At 39.8% G+C, this 24,925-nt stretch overlaps 2 protein-coding genes and 1 long non-coding RNA gene across 5 annotated transcripts; 1 reads left to right on the forward strand and 2 right to left on the reverse strand.

Moving 5' to 3' along the window:
• Positions 1-9,905: 9,905 nt before the first annotated feature.
• Positions 9,906-10,473, reverse strand: LOC115742122 (phytosulfokines 3-like). The gene is made up of 2 exons (XM_030676236.2): positions 10,219-10,473; positions 9,906-10,113 (listed from the first exon to the last, which is right to left on the reverse strand). Exons 1-2 carry the CDS (start codon positions 10,336-10,338, stop codon positions 9,985-9,987), a joined length of 249 nt encoding a protein of 82 aa, XP_030532096.1. The 5' UTR covers positions 10,339-10,473; the 3' UTR covers positions 9,906-9,984.
• A 5,773-nt stretch (positions 10,474-16,246) lies between these two features.
• LOC125312797 lies at positions 16,247-16,999 on the forward strand. Its single transcript, XR_007196869.1, has 3 exons — positions 16,247-16,540; positions 16,725-16,734; positions 16,881-16,999. It is a non-coding gene; the product is annotated as an uncharacterized LOC125312797 (long non-coding RNA).
• Positions 17,000-17,067: 68 nt separating this feature from the next.
• Positions 17,068-23,156, reverse strand: LOC115730223. 3 transcript variants are annotated; one of them, XM_048272336.1, is made up of 4 exons: positions 22,384-23,156; positions 20,995-21,182; positions 18,777-19,457; positions 17,068-17,142 (listed from the first exon to the last, which is right to left on the reverse strand). In XM_048272336.1, the coding sequence occupies exons 1-4, from the start codon at positions 23,048-23,050 to the stop codon at positions 17,083-17,085; spliced, it is 1,596 nt and encodes a 531-aa protein (XP_048128293.1). In that variant the 5' UTR covers positions 23,051-23,156; the 3' UTR covers positions 17,068-17,082. The 3 variants fall into 3 exon arrangements, with proteins under 3 accessions (XP_048128293.1, XP_048128294.1, XP_030532094.1); XM_048272337.1 differs by lacking the exon at positions 17,068-17,142 and adding an exon at positions 17,506-17,722; XM_030676234.2 differs by lacking the exon at positions 17,068-17,142 and having other exon boundaries at positions 18,607-19,457.
• Between the last annotated feature and the right edge of the window lie 1,769 nt (positions 23,157-24,925).

Below are 24,925 nucleotides of genomic sequence, written 5' to 3' on the forward strand. Positions count from 1 at the left end.
TGCAGACTTTGCAGGTATAAAGAACTTACCAAGAAATTTTTGGGCCATATCATTTCATGTAGTGATTACTCCTACAAGAAGAGAAGAGAGCCCTTAGCTTTGTCTCTAAGGGAAAATGGAAATAATCTCAATGTAATAGCATCATCTGTAACTCCATTATATTTAAGTGTGTCACGGATTTCAAGAAAAGCATCGATGTGAGCTTTTGGATCATCACTTGATAGCCCACTAAATTGCACTGATTGTTGAAGCAACTGTATGAGTGATGGCTTGATCTCAAAGTTGTTGCTTAAATTGCAGGTCTCCTTATGTTTGATGTGGTGCCTTGAACTATTGACGCAGCGTAATCTCTTAAGCGTCTACGTTGATCCTCAGCATCTCCCATCTTTTTAGTGTGATTTCTTTGTTCTCTTTGTCGCCTTTTGGATGTACGTTCGATTTATGGATCAAACTCAGCAAGTTTCCCTTATTGGCTACGTGTCATACATCGATTTACACTCTGGAGGAAAAAAAGTTATATTAAACTTAGAATTATCTAGTATCAATAGTAATTAGTATTACATAATCAATCCTCGGCAACGGCATCGAAAACTTGTTCGCAAAAATTCCTAACGCAAGTGTGCGTGTCGAACAAGTAATATAATGATGATAAAAGATATCATTCCATAGAGATTGATGATTAATAAACTAATTAAATACTAAAAATGGACTGATTCTAAATTTATCTAACAAGTAAAAATAGAATTGAGAACAAAACAAAATTGCCAATCTTAAAGCCAAAAGTTTGGGACTAGATGCGGTAAATCAATCAAATAAATACGTTAGAACAACTGATTTCACCATAACCACTAGACATGAATTTAATATCTTTATTCATGCAAGAACGATATCAAACATTTGATAGTGAATTTCTTTTGCTATTTACTATCCTATCTCTAGGTATAGTAAACCTACTCAGTTTATCAATCCACTATATCTTTATGTAAATTTAAATAAACATAAGTGCATTAAAATCTGTGAATATTTTCGGTCTACAATGAATCTTTTGGATCACCTTATCATCGAAAGCTATACAAATAACATGGTATATTTCAATCCGCATTTTAATTCATGGTCATATATTATAATGAGCAATTGCATATTATTACTTCTTAGTTTCGAACATGCACATCAGATCATTCAAATGGTGGATAGTCACTTAAAAGCATTAAGCACAATAATATATAACTCACATGAGCAAAATCACTTGCAAAATATAAACATCATGAAATTCGTATCATCATGGTCAAGCTACATCATAGCCCTAACAAAAGAAAATTAGAACATAATAGAAGAAGAAACAAAAACATAAATTAAATCAAACATCTAAAATCAAAGAACAAGAATTCAGTCACAGCTTTATCTTCTCTTCAAAATACTTGAAAGGCTCCCAACGGAAAATTCATGCATGAAATAGGAAAGTGCATTCCCAAATCTAAAGAGTTGACAGTACTTTCTAAAATTGCCCATCTCTAGTTTTTTTAAATTTTGTAATTTTTTTAAAAACTTTTTATTCTCTAATTTTTTACTTTTTATATTTTTCTTTTATCCTTTTTCTTCTTCTTCCGCCGGTTGTCGGGTCTCGGGCTGGTCACCGGGTCTCGACAACGGCCGTCGACTAGCTATAGATGTGGGCCGCTGAGCTCGAGCTCACCCATGGTGCCGCTGGCCAGCAGTGGTGGAGGGAGAACGAAAAATAAGAAATAAAAATAATAATAAAATGATTTAGAAATTCAATTATTCTTTTTAGCATGAAAAAAAGTCATGAAATTAAAATCAATTTTCAAATGAGATCCAAATACCAAAAAATATTTTCGGTCACAATCACCAAACATATGAAAACTAATCATTTTTCTGAAAAATGATTTTTCAGAAAGCATTTTTATTTTTCGTGGAAATTTTCCCCCACGATAACGCACCCCTAATTTATGTTACTGCTTCTGCTTTCAATACAAACATCACCAGTAAAGAACACGACTTATCGCAAAGACTCAACAGAAACACTACGAACATCGAAGGCAAGGACAGCACAAGCTAGAAGCATAATGGGTTAATCCTGTTCAGGTGAGGAGATGAAATGCAAGAAATAGAGTATCACAGACAGTCATTACAGCTAAGAGAAACTTATGTTAAAACTTGTAGAACGGAATACGCCCTTTCTAGTTTTACACCAATTATCGAACTCCAAATTTGCGCTTTGCTTGTAAACAATAGATGACTTTCCTCACTTCTTTATAAGATTTCTTTTAAACAAAGCATGAACACCCACCTTGAGAGCTACCTTTCTAGTTGCCATGCCAGTCGATATATTCTATAAGTTATGTAGACTTCCCCTAGATATCTAAATGGTTTGGGCCCTAGAATTTCCTCTTGGAGGTAATTTGAGCTTGCGGTCTCTCACCTCATCACATAGCACTAGACCTATCAAACGGGTCGGTTGGGGGATATATGGTCCGACCCAAATTGATCAATTGATCCATTTATAACCCATTTATTCGTAATTCAAATTGCTTGACTCTAACCCCACCCGACATATACCCAATCCATACCCAATCCGACCCGTATTGCTAATACACGTTCATATTTATCCCAACCAAAGAAAACTTGTTTCTTATTATTTTTTAAAATAATTATATTGCTAAAACACTTCTATGTAATACAAATTTAGTGGATAACTTTTCTATTTATCAAATTGATTTTTTTTATTTTTATCTTATAATTTTTTTAAAATAAAATTTTTAATTTCCTCCTTTTACAATGTTTTTATTTTATTTTACTTTTTCTTTTTTGTTATTGCCTTTTCTTTCTTTTTTCTTGCGAAGTATGGCGAGGATCGCTAGTCAACCCTCCCCGACCCGGGTGAGGGTCGGCTAATCCTCCCCAGTTAAAGGCGAGGGTTGGTGACCCTCACCGGCCATGGGCAAGGATCAAGGCCTCGCTGTAGGCTCGGATGGCCTCACCTACAACAAGGGCTTCGAGTATCGGTGAGTATCGTTGAAACCCTTGCCGATCAAAGGCAAGGGCCGGCATATCCTCACCGACCACGTACAAGGGCCGACGTCCGTCACTGCCCATGGGCAATGTGACATCCCGTATTCCGACTCACTTTTGAAGCTTTGAATGAATGAAATGTCTCATTAATGTATTTCAGTCGAATCTTACTCGAAATTGATCCCTCTTGAGCAAACTAACCAAATAGGAATGACTGTCTAGGAAAAAAATCAAATACGTGGACCTAAAAACTTGATCCTGGATCGACTCTTTGGCCATGAAAATTGTCGAGGGAATATTCTGAACCAATATAGACCGATCCTAGAATGATTAAGGAACGATTTGGATAATACCCTATGCTCGGATCACGGGTGATTCCGTTTGACCTCGTATGGGTTCCGAACGTCTCTAAATTATTTTCTAACGATTGTGTCTGTGGGGACTAATGATTGACCCTCGCAATTGAATGACAATCAAAGTCGTCATGGCTTGAGAAATTCTTAAACATGATGTTAATCATGGGTCGATATGCGTAACTCCTAAAGGCCGCCCGTTAGTTTGAGATACACTAAAATTTCAATTGATCGAGATTGATCGCGAATCGAGCTTCAGAATTTGACATCAGACCTTCGGGGGTTTCAATAATTAAATTTTTTACGTTTCCTCATCCGGAGTACGATTACTTCGCAGTTCACCCCAAAGGGTTCGGGGAAAATAAAATTTGGACTGGAAATGGGAAAAGACCCATTTAACCTTGGAGAATACCCAATTTTTCACCTTGGCCAAAGGGCATTTCGGCCAAAACACCCCTTGGCCAAAATTTGACTAGTCTTTATGGGGGAAATTACCTTTTTGCCCTTTTTGCATTCAAGACCCAAAAATATCTAGCCCTAATATTATCCTAACCTTTTTCTAATAAATTTTGTTGCCTTCTTCCTCATAAATTGAAGACAACTTTCTCTCTCTACCTCATACTCCCCCTCTTAGCCGAACTCACCATCGCCATTCTCTCTCTCTCACCGAAAATTTCCAAGCAATCACCGATGTCACCTTGAACCGCCGAAGCTTAATTTTCACCATGAATTGCCCAGGACCGCCAAATCTTCGTGGATCAAAGCCGACCAAGAGGAGTTGCTGGAGCCACCGGTTGGAATCAAAAGTTCTTGCGACTTTTTCGCCGGAAAATTTGCTAGATTTGTGGTAAGTTGGTTCCTAATCTTAGATTAGGTATCTTGGTTGCTAATGGACATTAGGTTGAGAAGATTTGGTGAAATTTTGGTTGGATTTGCTCTTGGATCAAGCTTGGCCGAATTTGATGATGGAGGAGAGAGAAAATGTGTTCTTGAGTGAATAGTAAAATGCAATGAGTAGAATTGGATGGCTATGATCTAATCTAGCTTGATCTTGCTTAGGAAGATTGAACGGACGGCCGAGATTAAATCTTGCTTTATGTAGAATAATCATGTGGTGGAGATTTATTGCACGTGAGGATATTTTAATCATACGGTCCCGATTAATTGCCACGTTAGTATGGTTTATTTGTATGGCACGTATTAATTGCATGTTAGTATAATTTCGATCGAACAATGATTAATAATTGCTACGTTAGCATAATTAATGTCGTGTGGCGTAGATTAATTTTTGTGGTAGCATAAATTAATCGTGCGGCCCGATTGGCCGACGGCTTGAGTGTGATCTAATCGGGTGGTCCCGATTTATTATTTATTCAATGTGAGTGAATCACGTGGTCCCGATCGAGTATTTGTTCAGTATATTTAAATCGAATGGTCTCGATTGGACAGTTGAGGAGAATTAGAAAGATCGTGTGGTCCCAATCTTTTATTGGAGAAGAATCAGAAAGATCGTGTGGTCCCAATCTATTATTAGAGAAAATTGGTGAGATCGTGTGGTCTCGATCTGTTAATCGGGAAGTTTAGCAAGATCACATGGCGAAGATGGATCGATCGGAAGGATTTAAGTGATCGTGTGGTATCGGAAGAGCGATCGAGGAGTTGTTGTTCTTATATGGTCTTTATGAGAACTATTTGAGAGGAAATGTGAAATTTTACCCTGAAGCATTATGACGCGGGATTCGTATTTTATAAGACAATATCTTGCCTAAGGCGTTATGACGCGGGCTTTGTTATTATTATTTTACCCCGAGGCGTTAAACGCAGGGTTGTGCTTATTATTTTATCCCGAGGCATTAGACGCGGGATATTAACCCGAGGCGTTATTACGCGAGTTATAGTGACCCGAGGCGTTATTACGTGGGTCCGAGCTATATAATGGTCTGAGGCGTTATTACGCAGGTTTGGCCATTTATATGTTAGCCCGATGCGTTAAACGCTGGCATTTGAGTAACGTGAAATTTTATATGATAGCCTGATGCGTTAAATGCGGGCTTTGGATCCACGTGGAATATTTATATTATAGTCTCGAGGCGTTAAACGGGGGCCTGGAGTACTTGGATTATTTTTAGGACAGTCCAAAGAGTGGAACACCGATATGAGAGTAACGTGGAATTTTTGGAAAAGGTGTGGCAATTTTTGGAGAAAGAATGGAATATTCTGGAATTTATTCGTGAAATTTTTTATTGAAGAAAGAATTGTTGGAAATTGCTCACCTAGGATGTGTCCGAAGGCACTAGCGCCCTAACATAGGATTAAAGACTTTCTTACTGAGATTTATTCTCACCCCGTCGTAGGATTAATATTTTCAGGTCTCAAGTGATGGATCATGTGAACGCCATGGAGTGACATCAGAAGCCATCTTTGGGAGGACTTAGATATCAAGCTCTATTCGGATGTAACCTTTTGTAGCCTTAAGAAATTGATAATTTTGTATTGTCTACTTTGACTATGCAGCCGGTTTGGTGAATACTAAGAGAGGTACCATCATTTGTCATAAGTCATCTCTGTTTATAATGAAAGGAGTTTTGCATTCGCTTCCGCATGTGCATTTCTTTTACATTAAGCTCGAATTTGATGGCCGAGGGATCCTGGGAGACTAAGTAAAGTCAAACGGCCTGGTGGGATGTTCGCGTGCCTGCTGGGTTCGGGGCATGACAGGCGAGGACCGGTCATGGGCGAGGATTGGACCCTTGCCCAAACAGCCTTGCCTACTGTTGGTGAGGGCTTTGGCGGCCCTTGCTCGGTGGCAACGAGGGTCGCCCGGCCCTCGCCCGTGACCAGCCGGGGTTGTCGGCCGACCCTCGCCGAACTTGGTTGAAAAAAAAGGAAAGAAAGAAAAATAAAATAAAAAATTATGAAGAAATTTCGAAATTTAAAAAATAAAAAATTAGAAAACCTTGTTAATTATTAGGTCTCTTAAATGGGTTAAGAGTGAAAGGGAAGCGGCCTCTTAATGGGATCTTAAGTGGGTTGTAAATGCTTCACAATAGGCCCATTTATAACCCACTTATTTTGGCTTCTTTATTTTGTAAACTCATTATGCTGGCTTGCTAAGTTTGTTATGATCCATTTAAATACTTATGAGTTATTAAATGGATTTTGGATCCATTTTGATAGGTTAGGTTTGCATAGCACACCCACAACGAGATGGGTGAAGCATTAAGGACTATACACCAGCAACTCTAGGATGAGAACACTGTCTAAACACAAATATCCTGAGCATTTCCATATGATAATTAGTGGTCTTAAAGAGTCATCATCAGGATGCACTTGTGCTTATGTATGATAACTAGTGGTCTTAAAGAGTCATTATCAGGATGCACTTCCAATGAGGATTCCCCAAGTGCACTCTCCAAAAGGCTGTTCCACTACCAATAGTTTTTCATGTAGCATTTCCTCTAGTACCTTCAACCACTAGTAACCACTAATCGCTATAAAAATCCATCAGTTACCAAAAATTAAAATTTCTTAAAAAATACACGGCTATTCACGAAAAAAATGACGCAGACTTTTCCGAGTCATAACGTAATTGTGATGTGAGGGCTTGAAGGAGATAAGGTCTGCCATCTCATGGATGGATAGAGCAAGCACTTCAATATTGGTTAATGGACATCAATTTGTTAAACCTTGCAAGGGGTATATGCCCATGCCACGTATAGATAAAGAGGAAAAGGTCACTCAAAGGCTAGAGAGTGCTAACGCTGGACCACGTCGAGGAGAAAGTGAAGGGTACCAACCATATTATGAAAGCCTAAGTTAGAATACTACAAATCTATGGATGTTGTTTTCTTGATGTTCGAAAGATGTCCTCTAGAGGGTCTATGTTTGACTACTAATAGCATGAATCCAAAAACGCCGGAATGAGATTGCGAACTCTCTTTCAGGACGCTAATGGCCAATAGGAGCAAGTGGCCACTTTCTTTCTGCTGGTTTGAATAATTCTTTTTGTGTTTCGTGCCACTTTCTTTTTGTCTTTTGTGCCTCTTTTACCGAAGAAGGCAAGCACGCACAAGGATCCACTAACGAGGGCTTTTTAATGTAGAACTTTGCGTGACTAGTGCTAGAAATTGAGATACCTGAGTTATTTCGTTATGTCTATTGATGTTAAATACAATTTACACTCGATTATTTGGGCCAGCAAATGGTTTATACAATCACATGTCTTTTTTTTTCTTTTTCTTTTTCGAACGAGAAGACCCACATAACTTGAAAAGTCATCGTGTGGTTTCACTCAACAGTGCATAGAGCTGGCTTACTGTACCCATATTTAGGCATGTGGAGTCATCCCTGTTTTTCAAGATTTGCTACGCACAGGTTAAAATTGCATTGCCCGAATATGTGAGCCCGATTGATGTGGTCTGTCATTGTATTTGAACCTTACGAGGTTCATAAAATGTCGTGGTTCACATGTTTTCAGGTCACGCTAGTCCGGTATACGTAATAGTTTGTCTGAACGATTTGATGGGTCCACTCTTAAGATATATAGGCAACAATAATGTCCTAGGCTTGACTCTTGGGGGCATTGTAGAAACTAGAAAGGAACTGATCGTAAGGGGCAAGTCTTTATCTTTGGGGTTCGGTCCCACTCTATAGTTGTTTGTATAGAAAGGAAGCAACGGAAATGAGAAAAAAAAAAGAATTAAAGAAAGTTATAGGTAAGTAATGGGGAGAAAACACTTGTGAAGAAAGCAAATCCCGAGTATCTAGCGCAGGACGCTTTTATTTTTGTCAAAGCCCTTTAGTTGTCTTTATTCTGCTTTCGGTCGCTCAGTTCTATCTATCTTTACTCATCTTACTACTGTCAAAAAACTAATCTCAAATACACATGTGCATACATGAGATGTGTCATGTCATGTCAAAAAGTATGGTGACTCTGGACTTTGTGTGAGATTTGGTGGTCTTTAAAAAAACCAACAAGTAAATTTTATTGCATCGAAGTTGGAACTAGTTAAATTGAGATATGATCATGTAAGTTTGGTTTTCTGCACAATTCGCTCATTTCTTTTGCGTCCAATCAAGTCCTTTTACTTTCTTATGAGCGTTAAACAAGAGTCTCTCCCTAAAAGATATAGATTTCTCATGGTGCTATTGATGACTAGTGATTAGAAAACAGTCAGATTGCATGAATAAGAAGAATCATAAGACTTGATTGAAAAAGTTAAAGAGCAAACTCGCAGATTCACCCAAACTGAAAAAATCAAATGCAAACTTTATATTATTAAAGGCCCGGGTTTCTTTAACACCAATCGTAATGGTACCTCGTCTTAGCACTCGTGCCCCTAAGTTAAATAAGATTTTATTCTATATTTATGGCATGGACCCTTTCCGAGGATGCTATTTTCTTGCACCTAAAAACTAGGTTTTATCTCATCTTATCATCGTCCCTATATTTTCTTGGATTTTACTCCATTTGTTATTGCTAAACTTGTTGTCCCACATAGTCTGACAACGAGTCTTATATATTCTTTATATTCATGTGGTCTCTTTCCACCTGTTAATTTAAATTTTTGCATTGGACTTTCTAACATGTTATTAGAGTCAATGCTATCTATGAATATGCGGCCATCCCCCGTCAGTCAAATTGAGACTCTTTCTGAGAGTTCTCTTTCTCTACATTTATGTCGCAGGCACACGCCGGCCATCCCCCGTCAGTCAAATTGAGACTCTTTCTAAGAGTTCTCTTTCTCTACATTTATGTCGCAGGCACACGCCATCTTACCACGCAATAAGGCCAGCAATCACGTTCACACACAACACAACCGTCAACCGTCTTTCTCTGCGACTTCATTATCTCTTTCCAACCAGAACCAATCCAAGTGGTTGCTTACATTCAATTCGGAACGTATGGAAACAGATGAAACAGCATGAAACCCACGAAAAAGATTGAAATCCATCGACCCCCTTTTGGTTCTGTTATGTCCGGAGACTTTATTCGGAGGTCAATAACTATCGAGCAGAGGATGAGTTGGTTGGTGCGATGAAGCAGCATGTCCCATAACCGCGCTTTTGGAGCGGGCTTATACACGTCACTTTGAAGACCAGGAAATTTCAGTCACATGCTGGCTATGAGGCATTAGCCAGTTTTAGCTATGTTGAATTTAATTTTTCTTGCGAAATTCCGAGAACAATTAATTAAGCACCAACCCAAAAGCTTAAACTGCGGAATAGACAATCAGTGATGCGCAAATATCTCGGCATCGTCTCTTCTCGCGTGTAAATTGTGCCGCAGAATGAGGAATAAGCCATACAGGAAACAACAGAATTTTCATAAATTTCAGTCCAGAAGCTTATCGAACAAGCGAGTCTCGGTAGCTTCAGCCAGAGAGGACCCGAAGAAAAAAAAAGAGCAGAAATCGAACGCTAAATTTATAGAATTGATCCCATCATTGCCACCGAACACAAGGAAACCCGAGAAGATCGCTGAAGAATAAGAACACAAAGATCCAGCTAAACAGGGGGCAATTACTCGATGAAGACGATGTTTTACTTAATATATATACCGTTGTATTACATTATATTGCACAGGATCCAACTTTTGTTTTCAGGGTTTCTGCTTTTGAGTGTAAATATAATCGATGTGAGCAGCGAGAGTCCTCCTCGTCAAGCATTCCTCCTCGCCAACTCCTTCGCAGCTCTCTTCAAACCCCTCAACGTGCTCTGCCTCAACCTTCTGAAAAGAACAAAAGAGGGAACAGGGAAACCAAATATGAGCATCACTCGGTTCGTATCTCCCTTTCGGTTCTCATATGAGAGCTTCTGAACAAAATCAACTAACCTCATGGCCAGATGTCACGGGGTTTTCTTGAGGAAAGGCTGGTTCGGGTCGCGCGCCAAAGGCTAAAGTCGAGCAGAGGAGGAGAGAGATCATCAAGAACAGAGCAACCATCTTCGCCATATTTAATTTCTGGGAGTTGGATGTTTTCGAATTTAAGGCAAGAGCTGAGAGAATCACAGAAGTGAACTACGCATGTGGGGGTATTTATAGGCCAAGGAAGAAGAGGCAAAGACAAATGGTTTACGGGTGTGAATTCAACACAGCCAGGGAAGATACCTGTTGGCTCGAAAAGAAAAATAATAGCTGATTTAGGACGACCACAGGAATTCTATCAAGAAGAACCCGACCCGGAAAGGGCTCTTCCATCAGATGCCCATTTAACACGGCACGAGAGTTTGTCCTGCCTGTCACTTTACACAGAGAGAGAGCATTAGTCTAAGACAGAGAATTGGTGCTTGATGTTTTGTTGGGATAGTGCATTTTCCACCAAAATGTATGTTGGAAGAGACGCGCAATAAGAGAAAACAGACATCTTGTGAATTGGTCTTCCATTTTGGGGGTTCTGGTGCTTTTGTGTTTATTAGCATTGAATCATAGAGAAAGCACATAAATATGGGGGGAGGAAAGGAATGTTAGACAGAGGTTTGACCACATATTCAAAGGTTAATCAAAGCGTAGTTTAAGAGACCAGTACGTCCCATGCTAAAAGAATACGATGGCAATGTCTTAGGTTTGTAGAGAGTAACTAGATGCATCGCAATTCATAGATGGTTGGGCGCGGAAAACTATTAACTCGGGTATTGAAAACCAGCCGTTCAAAACCCACAAAATGCGTGCAAACTGCTATGGATCATGCCACTCGCACAAACCAAAGTCCTGGACTCAACTAGTTAGTAAGGCCCACAGGGTATTAAGTCCTCCGGTCAATCGAGTCTTTGTGTTTGTATCCCTACTTGTGTAAAAAAAGAACTCGATGAACATGCGAATGCGGGTGGATAGTGGCATAGGAAAAACGACAAGTCAGCTTGCAAGTTGATATTCCGAGTTGACCTGAGGAGACTTGCCACCTTCTAGTGCTGAGTGACTTTGATGATGGCAGAATGGTGAAACTTTCTTTATCAAAGTTCAAATTCTCTCCTGGAAGATGACTTGTGTACCAAGACAATTACGTCGACTTGGAGAGTCAACTTCACGTTCTCTCCTTTCTTGTAAGCATCCGGAATAACTTAGTGGCGCAGTGTGTGCATTTTCTACTTTAGTGCCTTTTACTTTCACACTAGTGCGTCGTCAACTTACTTTACATCTATCCAGAAATCCGCAAGACATAAAGAAAGCACCAATTAAATTATCGTACATTCTATGAGGTCCAACACTAAATGTAAAAAGGAAAATTACATAATTGATCCGTAAACTTCGGTTCACTTTGCAATAAGGTCCCTATACTTTTTATTTATTTAGTTTGGTCCCTAAATCATCGATAAACGTTCCATATAATCCTCTTGTTTGTTCAAACAATGAATCAGAAGTTATTTGATGGTGTAAATTGTCATTTTCTAAGTTAGATTTTTAGAAAAGATGAATCAACATGTCCATCTTTTTATGATGATGTGGATTATTGTATTTTGCATTGAGATGAATATCTTAAGTGGATAATCCGCATATAAAATTTTTTTATCCACCGTTCAAACTTGACGAATTAAAAGTCATATTATTAGATTCCATTTAACTTGAAAGAGAGGAAGGACAATATTAAACATTTAGTTTATTGGATTGGATTGAATATTTACCAATACTTTAGGACTACATTGAACAAATTTAAGAGTCTAGGGACCTATACTTAATTTGGATCAAAATTTAGAGATCATTTATGTTGTTTTCCCAATCTAAAAAAATAATAATAATGTGCATGCCAAGTTAGGCTTTATGTTAGGTGACATGTTGATATTTTAGATTTATTGAGTGAAATTTTGTGATTCCGAAAGATAAAGGCTAACTATCATATATGAAAGGAACTGACAGTGGACTCTATTTTATTTAAAGAAAGATTATAACGATATGTTAAATACAAATAGAAAAATGGATGGCCATGCTATTTGTTGCTCTTTTTGTTTAAAGAAAGATTATAATGACTTCCACTGTAGCCTCTTGCTTAAATGTTGATAGGTCCACTCTCCAGTCAAGTGCAATCTACATGCTTATATTAGATTATGAACAATAGTTAAGGTAAGACCTAGACACATAACCGTTGTCCATGCCAAAGATGTCCAAGTAGTCAATCGACAGCTCGATCGGCAGAAGCCAGTTAAGAGGGCGATAGAGACAGACAATCGCTATGTGTTCGAGCTGCTAGTCGGCAAATATGGTTGGTCAACAAGAAGACTCGGTGTTAGTCGACGATGGGATAAGAGGATGGCTCAAGTGCTGGAATGAATAGCCGACAGAGGGAAACCGAGTTTTGATCAATTGAGGAGGAGCACGGGATGCAACCGTCAAAGAAGTGGAGGAGATGTAGCCGTCAGTATGTGGAGTCGACATTTTCTGCTTTTATAACTGTTTAGTATGTGGAGTCGACATTCTCTGCTTTTATAACTGTTTAAAGAGGGGTAAGTACACCGTGAGTGTCATAACTTGTATACGACGTTCACTTAAGTGCCATAACTTTCAAAAATCGTTCACTTGAGTGCTACATCAACTTTTCCGTCGTCCACATGAGCTTTTTTGGCGTGCAACGTCGGCTTCCCGGTGTGCCACGTTAGCTTTTCGGCATGCCACATCAGCTGTTCCTACGTCCACATCAGCTTTTCGGTGTCCACGTCAGCGATGGAACTCAAGTAAACGATTTTTAAAAGTTATGGCATTTAAATGAGCGTTTTGAAAGTTATGGTACTCAAGTGAACGCCGTACAAAAATTATGGCACCGATAGTGTACTTATCCCATTTATAGATTAGCATTGCTAGACAATACGATAAACGTCACTTGGAGCATGTTTAATTTCTTATGTAACTACCGATTTTAGTTACAAAATACCTGAATTGTAATCTTGCAAATGATCAATTAAAGAACACACATTGTTCCCCATTACTCTTGTGACACCCCAAAACTTAGGGCCAATCCAAGCTTAGGACTCGGACTATTTATAGATAACAGCCAAGAGTTGAGATAGGCCACGAAAAGAATAGAGATCGCCTTCGATAAGGATCGTGGCTTAACATGTCAATCGGCTATGCTGTTAATTGAGGATTCGACTGTGTGACAACCTTAGATCAAGCATGGACCGATTGTGATCGGTCTCATTCAGCTGTAAATCAACCATAGGATCACCTTGTAGTTAGCCAGGGATTGATCCATGGTGCGATTTGTGAGCTAACATTGATCGATAACCAAGCTGGCCATGAGTCCAAAGAGGGTCGATTCGTACTAGAACCCCGTACCAACCACGCACTAGTCAAGAACCGATCACCCTAGACTTTGTAACGTGTCATTGGAAGACTACGGATCGAGACGAACCAATCATGCATCAATTTGAATTAGTCATGAGAGGTGATCTCTATAATGCTCGATTGTACTATCGGTTTAAGTCTGGTGTAATACCACCTCAAAAACCATTTTCGAGCAGCTCCGTCACCATCCTCTTCTTCCTCGTCAATCAAAGATAAGGTTTCACTTTTGCCTTCTCTAAGTTTTTCATTGTCTCAAGTAATTCATCAACCGTGTCATCGTAATCCGTTAGTGCAAAGGGTTTCTCTGTTGATCCTAAGACTTATTTTTTTTACAATACATGAAATAATTCTTCATCGATTGAAGTTCATTGACTCTTGCATGCGTACTTGAGAATGCTTTAACTCCTTGTCGTGGCAATATCAATTACTTAAGGGAAACAAAAATTAAATCAAGATGTAAAGAAACTGTTCGACCCTCGCCACGTCTGCATGGACCGAAACCCCAACTGCGACTTGACGCGCACCACTAGCACTGTCAGTGATGACAGATTCAGAGCGATGTGGAGGTCTTGAGCCTAGAGTGCGTGTAAGCCATGTAGAGCTCCAAGCCTTAGAGAACACGTTGCCAGAGACGCGGCTCTTCTCCGCCACATCGCCATCCTCAAGGCAGTGCCATACCGGAGCCAAAGACGGTCCAACGGATCGCAGACTGACACGCCAGAGTGGTCGAAGCAGACGCTGCCTAGGAAGGCCTCTGTTGCTGAGTCCCGAGAGGAGATCTCAAGCGTGGAACCTCACCAACTCAGGCTCTTTGTGGCCTCACAACCCTCAGGATACCACCTTCTGCATCCTCCTTAACTCCACCCGAGGTCACCACATTTTGCAACAAGCATGGAAGGAATATAATTGCCTGCAAGGGAGAAGAAGGAAGAAGATAAAGGAAAGTGGGACTCACAAGAAAAGGAAAAAAAAAAAATCCTAGCTCTCGGATGCTGAATGGTGGGACTCATGAGGGGCAAAACGGTCAGAACACAATGTTGAGGAGTGTCTTAGTCAAAGAAGAAGTGGAAAAAGCACGGCCCTTCAAAATTTAATTATTCTATCGCTTCTCCTCACATTTAGTCTGATTTTTTTTCCTCGTACTATGCGTGGAAATATTTAATCGGGGAGGTAAATGGGAATTATAAAGATTTGAACTCAAAACATTCTACTTTGATATCACGCGAGATTTTGATGCCCGGCTTTTCTGCAGTAATGTGAGCGAAACCTCGCAGCTTTGATGCTGGCTTACAACTTGGTGCTCCCTTCCTCCTACCTGCGTAATTGGGTTTGTGGAGAACAGGAGTATAACTTGAGCAGAGCTGCGGATGAAACCATAACCTCCAAGTTAGTATCTAAGAGTAAAGGTGTGTTTGGGAGAGCTTTGGGAAATGTAAAGCCATTTCCCCCAACGATCTTTAAGTGAAGGTGTATTTGCTGAAAGCAAATAGCGTTTGGATGATTGGCTTTTGGCATACATTTCGTAAAGCAACTTTGAAGTTAATAAAAAAGAAAAAAGAGCGGGAAAGCCACCGGGGGAGCATCGGCAAAGAGGACAGGGATACTGAGCAAGCTTCGGTGGCAACCTGAGGTAAGCATCGAGGACAACCAAATGCAACCGTCAGGCGACTAGATCTCGCACTAGTCAACCCCTCACCACACCCGATCTCCTCCCCATCGACCCTCGGCTTGTCGACCCTCGTTGCATCAGGTCTGGAGCTCGGATGGTTGACCCTCGACAACCGGATTTTGCATTGAACGAGCCTCATCGCACCACATCTCCACTGGTTGACCCTCGTCGCACCAGATCTTGACATTGGCTAGTGGACCATCGGTGGCTGGATCAGTGGCTAAATCGATGGCCGCATGGATCTGAGCTCACACGCAACTGCTTGAGTTTGCATTACCCAATGGGGCATTTGGTGGTGAAAGCGGAATTATAGTAACTTTCTAAGGGCAATAAAGGTAATTGAAAAAATTCATTCATTCTTAAAGTGGGTTTTCTGCTGCAAAGCGATAGCAAGGACACCCGCTTGGGCTTTAGGCTTTGCCGACACTAGCTTAGCTTTCATTCAAAGTAATTTAAGAAAAATTATACCAAGCGCCCAAACTTCAACTCAAGGGACTTTAAAATAATTTAGAGTTCCAAATGCAGAAGACTTCTGAAGCCACAAAGCAGCAACAAGAGGAGTTGACCGTTGTTCAATTACGTTGGCGCCAGATCATGGCTGGACTTGAGAGATAATATTGTTGATGAGAAGCCCACAACCGAAACCTCTTTCATTCGGTCCATTTGGGCCTAAAGGCAAAGGGGTCAGGCCCAACTCTGGATTGGAAGCTTGCCCCCCATGCCGAGGGTAAATGGCGAGGTTCAGTTTCTTGCCGAGCGCGTGAATTGGTTTAGCGGCCTGTGATGTCCGAACCAGTTTTCAGTATTACTACTTTTGAGTGTGCCCAAACACCTCCGATTCAAAATCCCTTTTCCTCGCGTCGCACCACCCCGCATCCGACTTGGTCATAAGAGACAGGAAACAAGTCCCCGGGAAAAGTAGGAAAAAAAGTTCCACGGCCAGTTAAATCCCGTTATTTTGTCCTTCAGAGCACATTCAATTAGGACACACAGAAGGAGGAGCCCTGAAAATCAATGTGGATGGCTCATTCGAAGAAGGATCGGTTGACGGAGCCATTGTGTGCATCTGTTGGGACCACTCTGGAAGACTCATTGCGGCCTTGCTAAATCGATGAAAGTCTCGTCTCAGGCGTAAGCGGAAGCCCTTGCTGTGTTCGAAGCCCTCCACCTCGTTTCCAGAAGCTTTTCTCAGTTCAATTCTATCTGCATTATGTTTGTTCGGTAGAGATACCAAAATGTGCCTAGAACCCATACTTAACTCATTTTATGATGGTGGGCCATAAATGGGTTACTCAAAAACTTAATACACCTAAGTGGATTTCAAATGGGTCACAAATGTATAAAAAATAATTTTCTCTAAACTGAATTTTGAAATTGAAGTATTTCAATAATACAGGTCGGATCGGGTATAAATTAGATTGGTTATAGATCACTAAATTTGTATAGTATGAAAATGGGTCAAGACAGGTTAAATGGATCAATATGGATCGGATCATATTCGACCCGATCCAAACCCGATCCAAACCATCCGTTTGACACCTTTACTGGTCAGTTTGATTTGGTTAATGCCCTGACAAGCCAAAATCCAGATCACTTTAACTGGGAAAGGAGACTTCTCATCGTGGACTACCTAAAGATTATATCAGCCCATCTTCGGGCTCTCCTGGCCCATTTAACTAGGACCTCTAACGCAGTTGCTCACTGGGCAAGAAAGGCTAAATTGTCCTCCGCAAAATTGATCTTTTTGTCCCTCCTCAAAGCTTTTTGGGCTCTGTTATGCATGGACACCCCTCTTTGGGATCTTTCAATTCTGGCTACCAACGAGATAATTTCAAAAAATAAAATTAGGACGTAGAGAAAACTTTTTTGTTGGCAATTTATCGTTTTTTTCTGGATGGTAACTTGATAAAATGCTCTAGAAAGCTAAAGTGCTCTAAATTCTTGCCTCTAGGATTAAAATAAAAATCAAATAAAAAATAAAAAGGCGTTGCAAAACAAAAAAAAACAGGGTCAATTTATAGATTGGACTTATATTTCACTGTATAGCGATTTCCGACGACTTCAATATTTAAGAGATACCCAAACAAGATACAGTAAAATTAACTAGAATCGACATACACCCACGTATTTTCACCCATTTTTTAATCAAATTCACTGTGTAATTTGAATGAAGACGTGAAACGACAATAATAACCGACACGAATATACGATAGCAAACGAGTTACCAGTCAGATTCAAGAGATCTCTATAAAACTTAGGATGGGTCAAAGGAGGACACGATTCGAGCGGCTGCCTCGCAACTTCAGCGTATTTTTTTTCCCTCTTCCTTTTGTTTTGTTTGTTGACGTTCAGGCCAATTAAGCTTCACCTGAACGTCATATCAGCTCCATATATCTGCCAAATTGACGAAGATTGGCACACAAATTTACCAACCGAGAGCTAAAGTGTATCGATCATTTATAGATTTGATGTCCAACGCATTTCTAATCCTCGTTCAATACTCTCAAAGAAAGTGACAAACAAAATTCACTCATAAATTTTTAGATGATTGATCCACGTAATGATCATTTGTATAGATCCAAACATAACAGAATGTGGAATTTCAATGCATGAAGATTTGGAGCTGTGGTCAAACATTACTTATTCTCAAGATTAGAAGAAAACAGACATATTGCGTCATGCCACAAGCTTCAATACAATGAATGGGTTTACTCTCAAATAGGTCTACGGTAAAACACATACATAGGAAAGGTTCTCCATTCTGCTCTAGTATCCTCCTCATATTAAGCCTAGTCCCCAACCAAGTTGTACTATAAATTTTCACTTAAGTGATAAAAAGAGACGCAATTTTCTCCCTAAGGCATTGTCTACATTCTTAACAGCAATCCAGGATCACTGGTAGATGATTAACATGACATGAAATCTCTTAAACAAGATGATAAAACCTGAACAAGCTGTTTCAGTCGGTCAGGTTTACATGAACCACGAACTAGAGCTGATGACACCTATGAACTGGGGAAATGTATCAGTGATTTACCATAATTACAGTGGTTTGCATTTCTCCTCTATCTGTAATATTTAAGAGTGGATTTCTGCAAATGACTGAAGTCTCTGCCCCACACAATCTTGGCCTCTCTTTCAGATAATGTCTTTACAGCTATTTGAAAAGTCCCAACGTTATTAGGCCTTCAATGATCTTTTCTTATTTTATATGACCAAAGTTTGGCAAACAAACGATGGGCTAGCTGCACTGAAATGCAGCAAATGGACTTGGGACATACCATACACAATGATAGATTTCAGACTTGGAATTATGTACAAACATCAGTTTCCAGAGCCTAAATTAGACTGAGAAAACCATAACTGAAGTATTTGACGATAGAACAGGCAACTTGAAAGAAATGTATGAACATATGCATCTTGGAAGTGTACAATTGTATAATCATACCTCGTCGATGTCATCAACATTGAGCCAATCATTTGATTCCTTAATCTCCAGATCACGATCAGTCACCTTCTCGGATTTAGCACCTTTTTTACCACCAGGATTCACCTCTTTGCTAGAGTCATCAGAACTTCCACCTAGCTGAACCCAGTCTCTCGAATCTTTTGTGGAAGAATCAGATCCGTAGGCAACTTTCTTGTAAGCTGTGGGCATGTCTCCATCGTCATCCTCAAGATCACTAAACGACACATCCTCGTCATTCTCTATATGGATAGTGGTTCCTCTGACATCAGCTCCTTCCAAAGTCTCCTCCTCTTTCAACCAATCATCAGCATCTTCAGACTTATCGTCCAAGACCCTCGAAGAGGATCCAGAATGCGAATGCTGATACTCTTCCTGATCGATTATTTTTTCTTCGACAACTGGTTTATCAATAATTTGCATTTCAGTGGTCTCCAATGGATGTTTCTCCGTCTCAGTGATAGCCACGACTGCGAGTTCAGCTGCTCCAGCAACAGATACTTGAGAAGGTGCAGATTCAGATTGAGCACTTGAAGGTATGGATAAATGTTCTTCATGAGATGAATCCGCCGAGTCTGTTCTTAAATCCCTTCCAGACGATTCAACTTCAGCCTTGCCCCGGTTCTGTAATTCCTGCATCAGCATCGCTCTTGCTTCCACTATCTACAACCAAGGAAGGTGACACATGGCATCTCACACTCTTAACACGAAAAAATTAAGACCGATGGCAATAAATTGCAAAACTGAAATCTCATAAAAAACAAAATTTCCATAAGAAGTGACATTTAATTTTTTTTCTTAGGCAAATAAGAAGTGAGATTAAAGCACTCAAAATGGAGAAATCACTGAAAGTGCACTTGAACCACCCAATGCTCAACAGACCAGGCACTATGGTTCAATGGTGCGTATTAAATGGCCTCCGTCTTCCCTGGTCCACGAGGTTAGTGGGGTAACTTGGAATTACGTTTGAACATTGTTCACATATAACGTTTGAACAATGTCCAAATGTTAATTGTTAATGGCATGATTTCAAATGCCGATATTCATAGGTGCTCAACGATTTTGAGTGGTTGATGCAAAAAGAAATTACAAAATTGATGCAAAAAGAAAAGCCAGACCAAACACCCAGTTGTTATAGCAAAAAATTCAGCTAGCAACTTGCTCTTTCTGCGAACGTATTAAATCCAAGTATATGTATACAGCCGGAGGAAGTCACATCTCTAGCATGAAATTTCCATATTGTCATAGTTAAATTTGATCAACAGGCATTTTGTTATAGAAAAACCGTACACAATGTTGTAGAGCTTTTCCTGTCGCATCCCATTGAGCCTTCATTAAAAATAACTTGGGTAACAAAAAACAAGAATGAAAGTACAAAAAGGATGTCAATGCTGTAGCTCTGTGGAGAACTATGATCCTGAAATAACTAATTCTGGCTGGAAGACTATATGAAGAGTAACATCTCAAATTAAAAGAATTGAGGCCACAAAAATATGAACTATCTATTAATTTACGTTAAACCACATTTCATATCACAACACGTTTTATTCTTCCAAAATTACCTTTCATGATATAATAATAAAAGACTAACAACTAAATTCCATCCACCACCCAAGCACCCACTTGCTCCACTCAAAAAATAATAATCCGCACCAATTTTCTCCACTCAAAGCATAACTACCCCATTTGTTTTCGAAGGCAACTCTCAATCTATTTCTTTCTTACATATCTATTCAACTTTGCACACACGCATAGTGCGTCCTCAACACTCGTGACCTATATTAGTCATCATTTGACGTGAATTAGCTGATAGGATCAGGATGACATGCAATTTCATGGTTACCCAATCCATGGAGCATCACAGGCACCTAAAATGAGTAGACATTGTCATAATGTCAGGGAAAACTTTGATCACAGGTATCATGCAATAGAAAAACCATATATACAATAATTTGGGATCTCTAATGCCATACAGCATCACAACCAATAGATAGAAGTGGTGAGATATTGCCCTAAGAAAGCCAGATCATGATTGGACATATATGTAGATGCTCACAAAAAGTAACCTCTATGGCCGAGTGGCTGACAATTTCCACAAGAGGTCATGCATAACTCTCTTTCTTCATAGGAGAGAACCATAACCATCAATCAATAGGTATTATGTACTTCACAATATACTTTCATGCTTGAAACTACTCACTTGTGGTGTTGAAAGTAGTTCAGCTTCTTGTTTGTTGAGTCTGGGATGAATAAGAACAAAGTAAATCTTCCAGAAACAACCATCGCTCATGTATTCTGAGCAGAGTTCCATCCTGAGAGCAGCTAATCTTGGTGCAAGCCGTTCAATAGCTAAAGCATGCTCTTCTTGCGCATCAGACAGTTCAAATTCTACAGAAGCAATTTAGGTATTTCATTACGCAGAACTCCTAAAGATAAGCTTCTTTGAAAGAAAAACAAAAATCTAATCCGAAAGGAGAGAATAATGTATTTAACTGGTATACACTAAGCATATCAAATTATAAACCAAATCAATTATACTAGGAAACGTGCGTGCAAGCGCGTGTGTGTGAGAGAGAGGGGAGAGAATTCCCGTGGACTCTGCCTATGTAAACAAAACCAGTTATTGCTAAAGAGGGCCAAGGAGGCTACTGATTCCAAACTAAATCAATCTACAATGAAGCTTCAACATGACTATATGCAGTCATTATAAATCTGGCAAAAGAATTAAGATAACAAGCACAGCAGATTGAAATAACTCACAACTGTGACCAAGATAGTGCCACCATATGACAAGCATAATAAAAATAAATTATACCCATTACTTGCCACATGTTCGTGTCTCCTCACGCCCTACGTACATTGATTATTGCCAAACCAGGAAAAAAATATCAAGTTCTCATGATTACCCGAAAAATAAAATGATGCTTGCCCATGTTCCAACGAAGCGCTTCTACAACTTAAATTGTACTAATTTAAACAAACACTTCAAAAACACAATTTTGAAAATCTAGTAAAACTACTTTCATCTGGATTGCTCCCAAGGAAGGAGTTAGTGCATACTAATGCAGGCTACCATTGGCATCAATCATCATCCGGTACTAGCTGAATGGGTTGTCAAAGAAGTTTGGGCTACAAAAAGGATAGGAAACTGATTCCATTGTTAAGCTTTGCGACTTCCAGTACTCTTTCCTGGTGTCAAGTGATAGAAAGTGATTTTTTGAAAACATAAATGGTCTTTTTCTTACTCTGAAGAACAAATTGCTGTCGACCCTGCAATGTTCTGGAGTTCAGGCATAGCCCAACTCATCATAGTCATGAAAACAAACTCAGCATCTACTACGTTTTCATTAAGAAAATGTAAAACAGCATCGCCAGAAACTTAAACTCCAGCAAACAAATGAAGATAGAGCCAATGCAATAAATATAACTGACAACACAGTCAAATACCTAAATCAACCTCCACTAAATCGAAAATTTGAATTGAAAGCACGTTGTATGACCAAACAGCAATCCAACACTGATGCAGGAACGACTGATTGCTTGACCCACAATAGCAAATTGACTCCACTGAAACAAAAAGAAACCATACCATCAGAATAACCATCTTCATTATCTGGTAGAGGAAAATCAAGCCAGGTCTCAGGATGCATTGCGATGTTCTTCGCGAACGCCAAGACCTCCTCCGTCACTCCAACTGCATTTCCAACCAAATCCTCATCCACCGAATCCCCCTCCGGCCCGAGCTGCAGAAAATTGGAAGCGATCTTAGTGAACTCCCACACGGTCTTGTTGTTCGACAATTTGGAGATCCCACTCCTGAACTTGCCGCTAATCTCCGCGAAATCGCTTCGTATCCCGGCGATCAGCTCCTCATCGTCGGGATCCTCCCGATCGGACGGCTCCTGAGACGGAGCCGGTCTACCGGGAGGCTGCGGCGGCTGAGAGTTCGGATCGGGATCTCCAATATGCCGTACCGGAGGAGACGGGGAAGGATCCGGCGGAGGCGCGAGGAAGGAGGCGACGCCCCAGAGTTGCCGAGTTAGGGTTTTCTTGAGCTCCGAGAGGTCTTCTTTGACGCCTCTAGGGGACTCATTGGGCGGCGGCGGTGGCGGCGGCGAATCCGACGGCTCGATAGCCGATTTCGGTGGCGGAGAGGGATCGGGGCTGGGAGCGCGAGGGCTCCGATCGGATTCTTCGTCGTCGTCGACGTCGTCGAGCTTGAGCGAATTGGCGATGGATCTAGCGAGCCATGACATGGTCGCGAGTGGGGTGGGGGTGAGTCGGAGACGATGACGATTGAGTATTGAGTCTGAGCCCCTTCTTGGCTTCACCGACTTACGAACTCACCATTCAGCAGTCATGACTTGCTTGACATTGGGATGGTGATACGAAGTTCCTTTAAAACGGTGCCGTTTGGATGTGATCTTTTTCTGTTGCCGATTTCCTGCATCCTTCGTATCCCGGAGGTTGCGATGATAAAATCCAGATCAAGCGATATGAAATATTATTATGTAAAATCTTCTAATTTATTTATATGTCTAATATATGAAACGTTGGCAGCAAATGTTGCATTCCATTCACGTCCGGGAGAGAGAGAGAGAGATCAACCCTACCATCCCATCACTCGAAAAATTAGGCAACCTTAGGTTATCAAAGCGAAGTACAAATAAACCCGGAGTTAACCATTTCAGCTATTAAATTTTCGCACGCTTTAGCTGTTATATTTCATTCTTCATTTTTAGACTCCGCTTGTTTCGCCAAAAACAACTTCTAGAAAAATATTTTCGAGATTTTTATGAGTCGAAGAAAATATTTTCCATTAATGGAAAAAATGCCTTTTAATGTGAGAAAAATGATTTTATCTTCTACTTTCCTTGATGGACTCTTTTATATTTTTTTTCTTCCTTTTTTTTTTTATCTTTTTTATCTTTATTTTTTCTTTTCCTTTCTCCTTCTTCCTCCACCGGCCGCAAGCCTTGACGATGGTCGGCAGCCAACAACCGACCATGACGTGAGTCAAAGAGTTCGAGGCTCGATGGATCCTAGAGAGCTCTCACTCACGCCGGGCCACGCAAGCTTGGGCCTCGCTAGATCCGGGCAAGCTCCGGTTTAGCCGAGACCGGTGAGATCGACGTCACCGAGTCCGGCGAGATGGAGCCTCGCACGAGGCTAGCGAGACTCAAGCTCGCTACAATCGGTCGTCGAAGAAGAAGGCAAAAGAAAAAATAAAACATAAACAACAAAAATAGAAAATCAAAAGATGAAAACAAAATAAAAATAACAACAAAAAATTATCAAAGAATTGTATAGTGGAAAATCAAATGCGATTCTCCGTACCAAATGACGAAAAATATTTTTTTGGTCTTTTTGAAATTTTAGCTGAATACAAGAAAATTTTGTCATTGTTTTGGAAAATCACTTCCTAGAAAACATTTTTCAAAAACGTTAGATTTTTTGCGAAAAGAACGGTGCCTCCCAAAAAATGAGGTGTTCCTAAAAAATGTTTTCAAGGAAAATAATAATATTTTCCTGTGTTCAACTAAAATCTGAAAATGAACTAAAAAATAGTTTTTGTAATTCGATATGGAAAATCAAATATGATTTTCCCTCGTGCACTCCTTTTGATTTTTTTATTATTATTTATGTTTTCATTTTCTTTTTTACCTTTTTAAAATTTGATTATTTATTTGTCATTTATTAAATTTTCTTTTTACTCTTTTACTTGTTTTTCTTTTCTCCTTTCTTATTCAACCGGTCGCTGGCCACGGCGAGCGGCCACAAGCAAGCTCGAACTCACCGGGATAGGATGAACTTAAGGTTGTGGCCAAAGCTCATCGAAGGAAAAAAGAAAAAGAAAACACGAAAGAAAAGAAAAGAAATAATTAAAAAGTAAAGGAAAAAAGTTAAAAAATAAAAAAAAAATTAATTTTTTTAATAATTAAAAAAGAAATGAAGGTGAAGAAATGGAGGAAGGAAAAATGATTTCGTCTCTTCAAAAAGATTAAATCATTTTTCTTTTGGACTTGTTTTTCTTGAGTGAAAAATGTTTTCCATGACTTATCTATTTTTCGTGAAAAGAAAGCCAAAAAATCCAAAAAAATATTTTCCCGAAACTTGTTTACCATGAAACC

The sequence above is a fragment of the Rhodamnia argentea genome, chromosome 11 (genome assembly GCF_020921035.1).
Source record: "Rhodamnia argentea isolate NSW1041297 chromosome 11, ASM2092103v1, whole genome shotgun sequence".
Taxonomy (NCBI): Eukaryota; Viridiplantae; Streptophyta; class Magnoliopsida; order Myrtales; family Myrtaceae; genus Rhodamnia; species Rhodamnia argentea.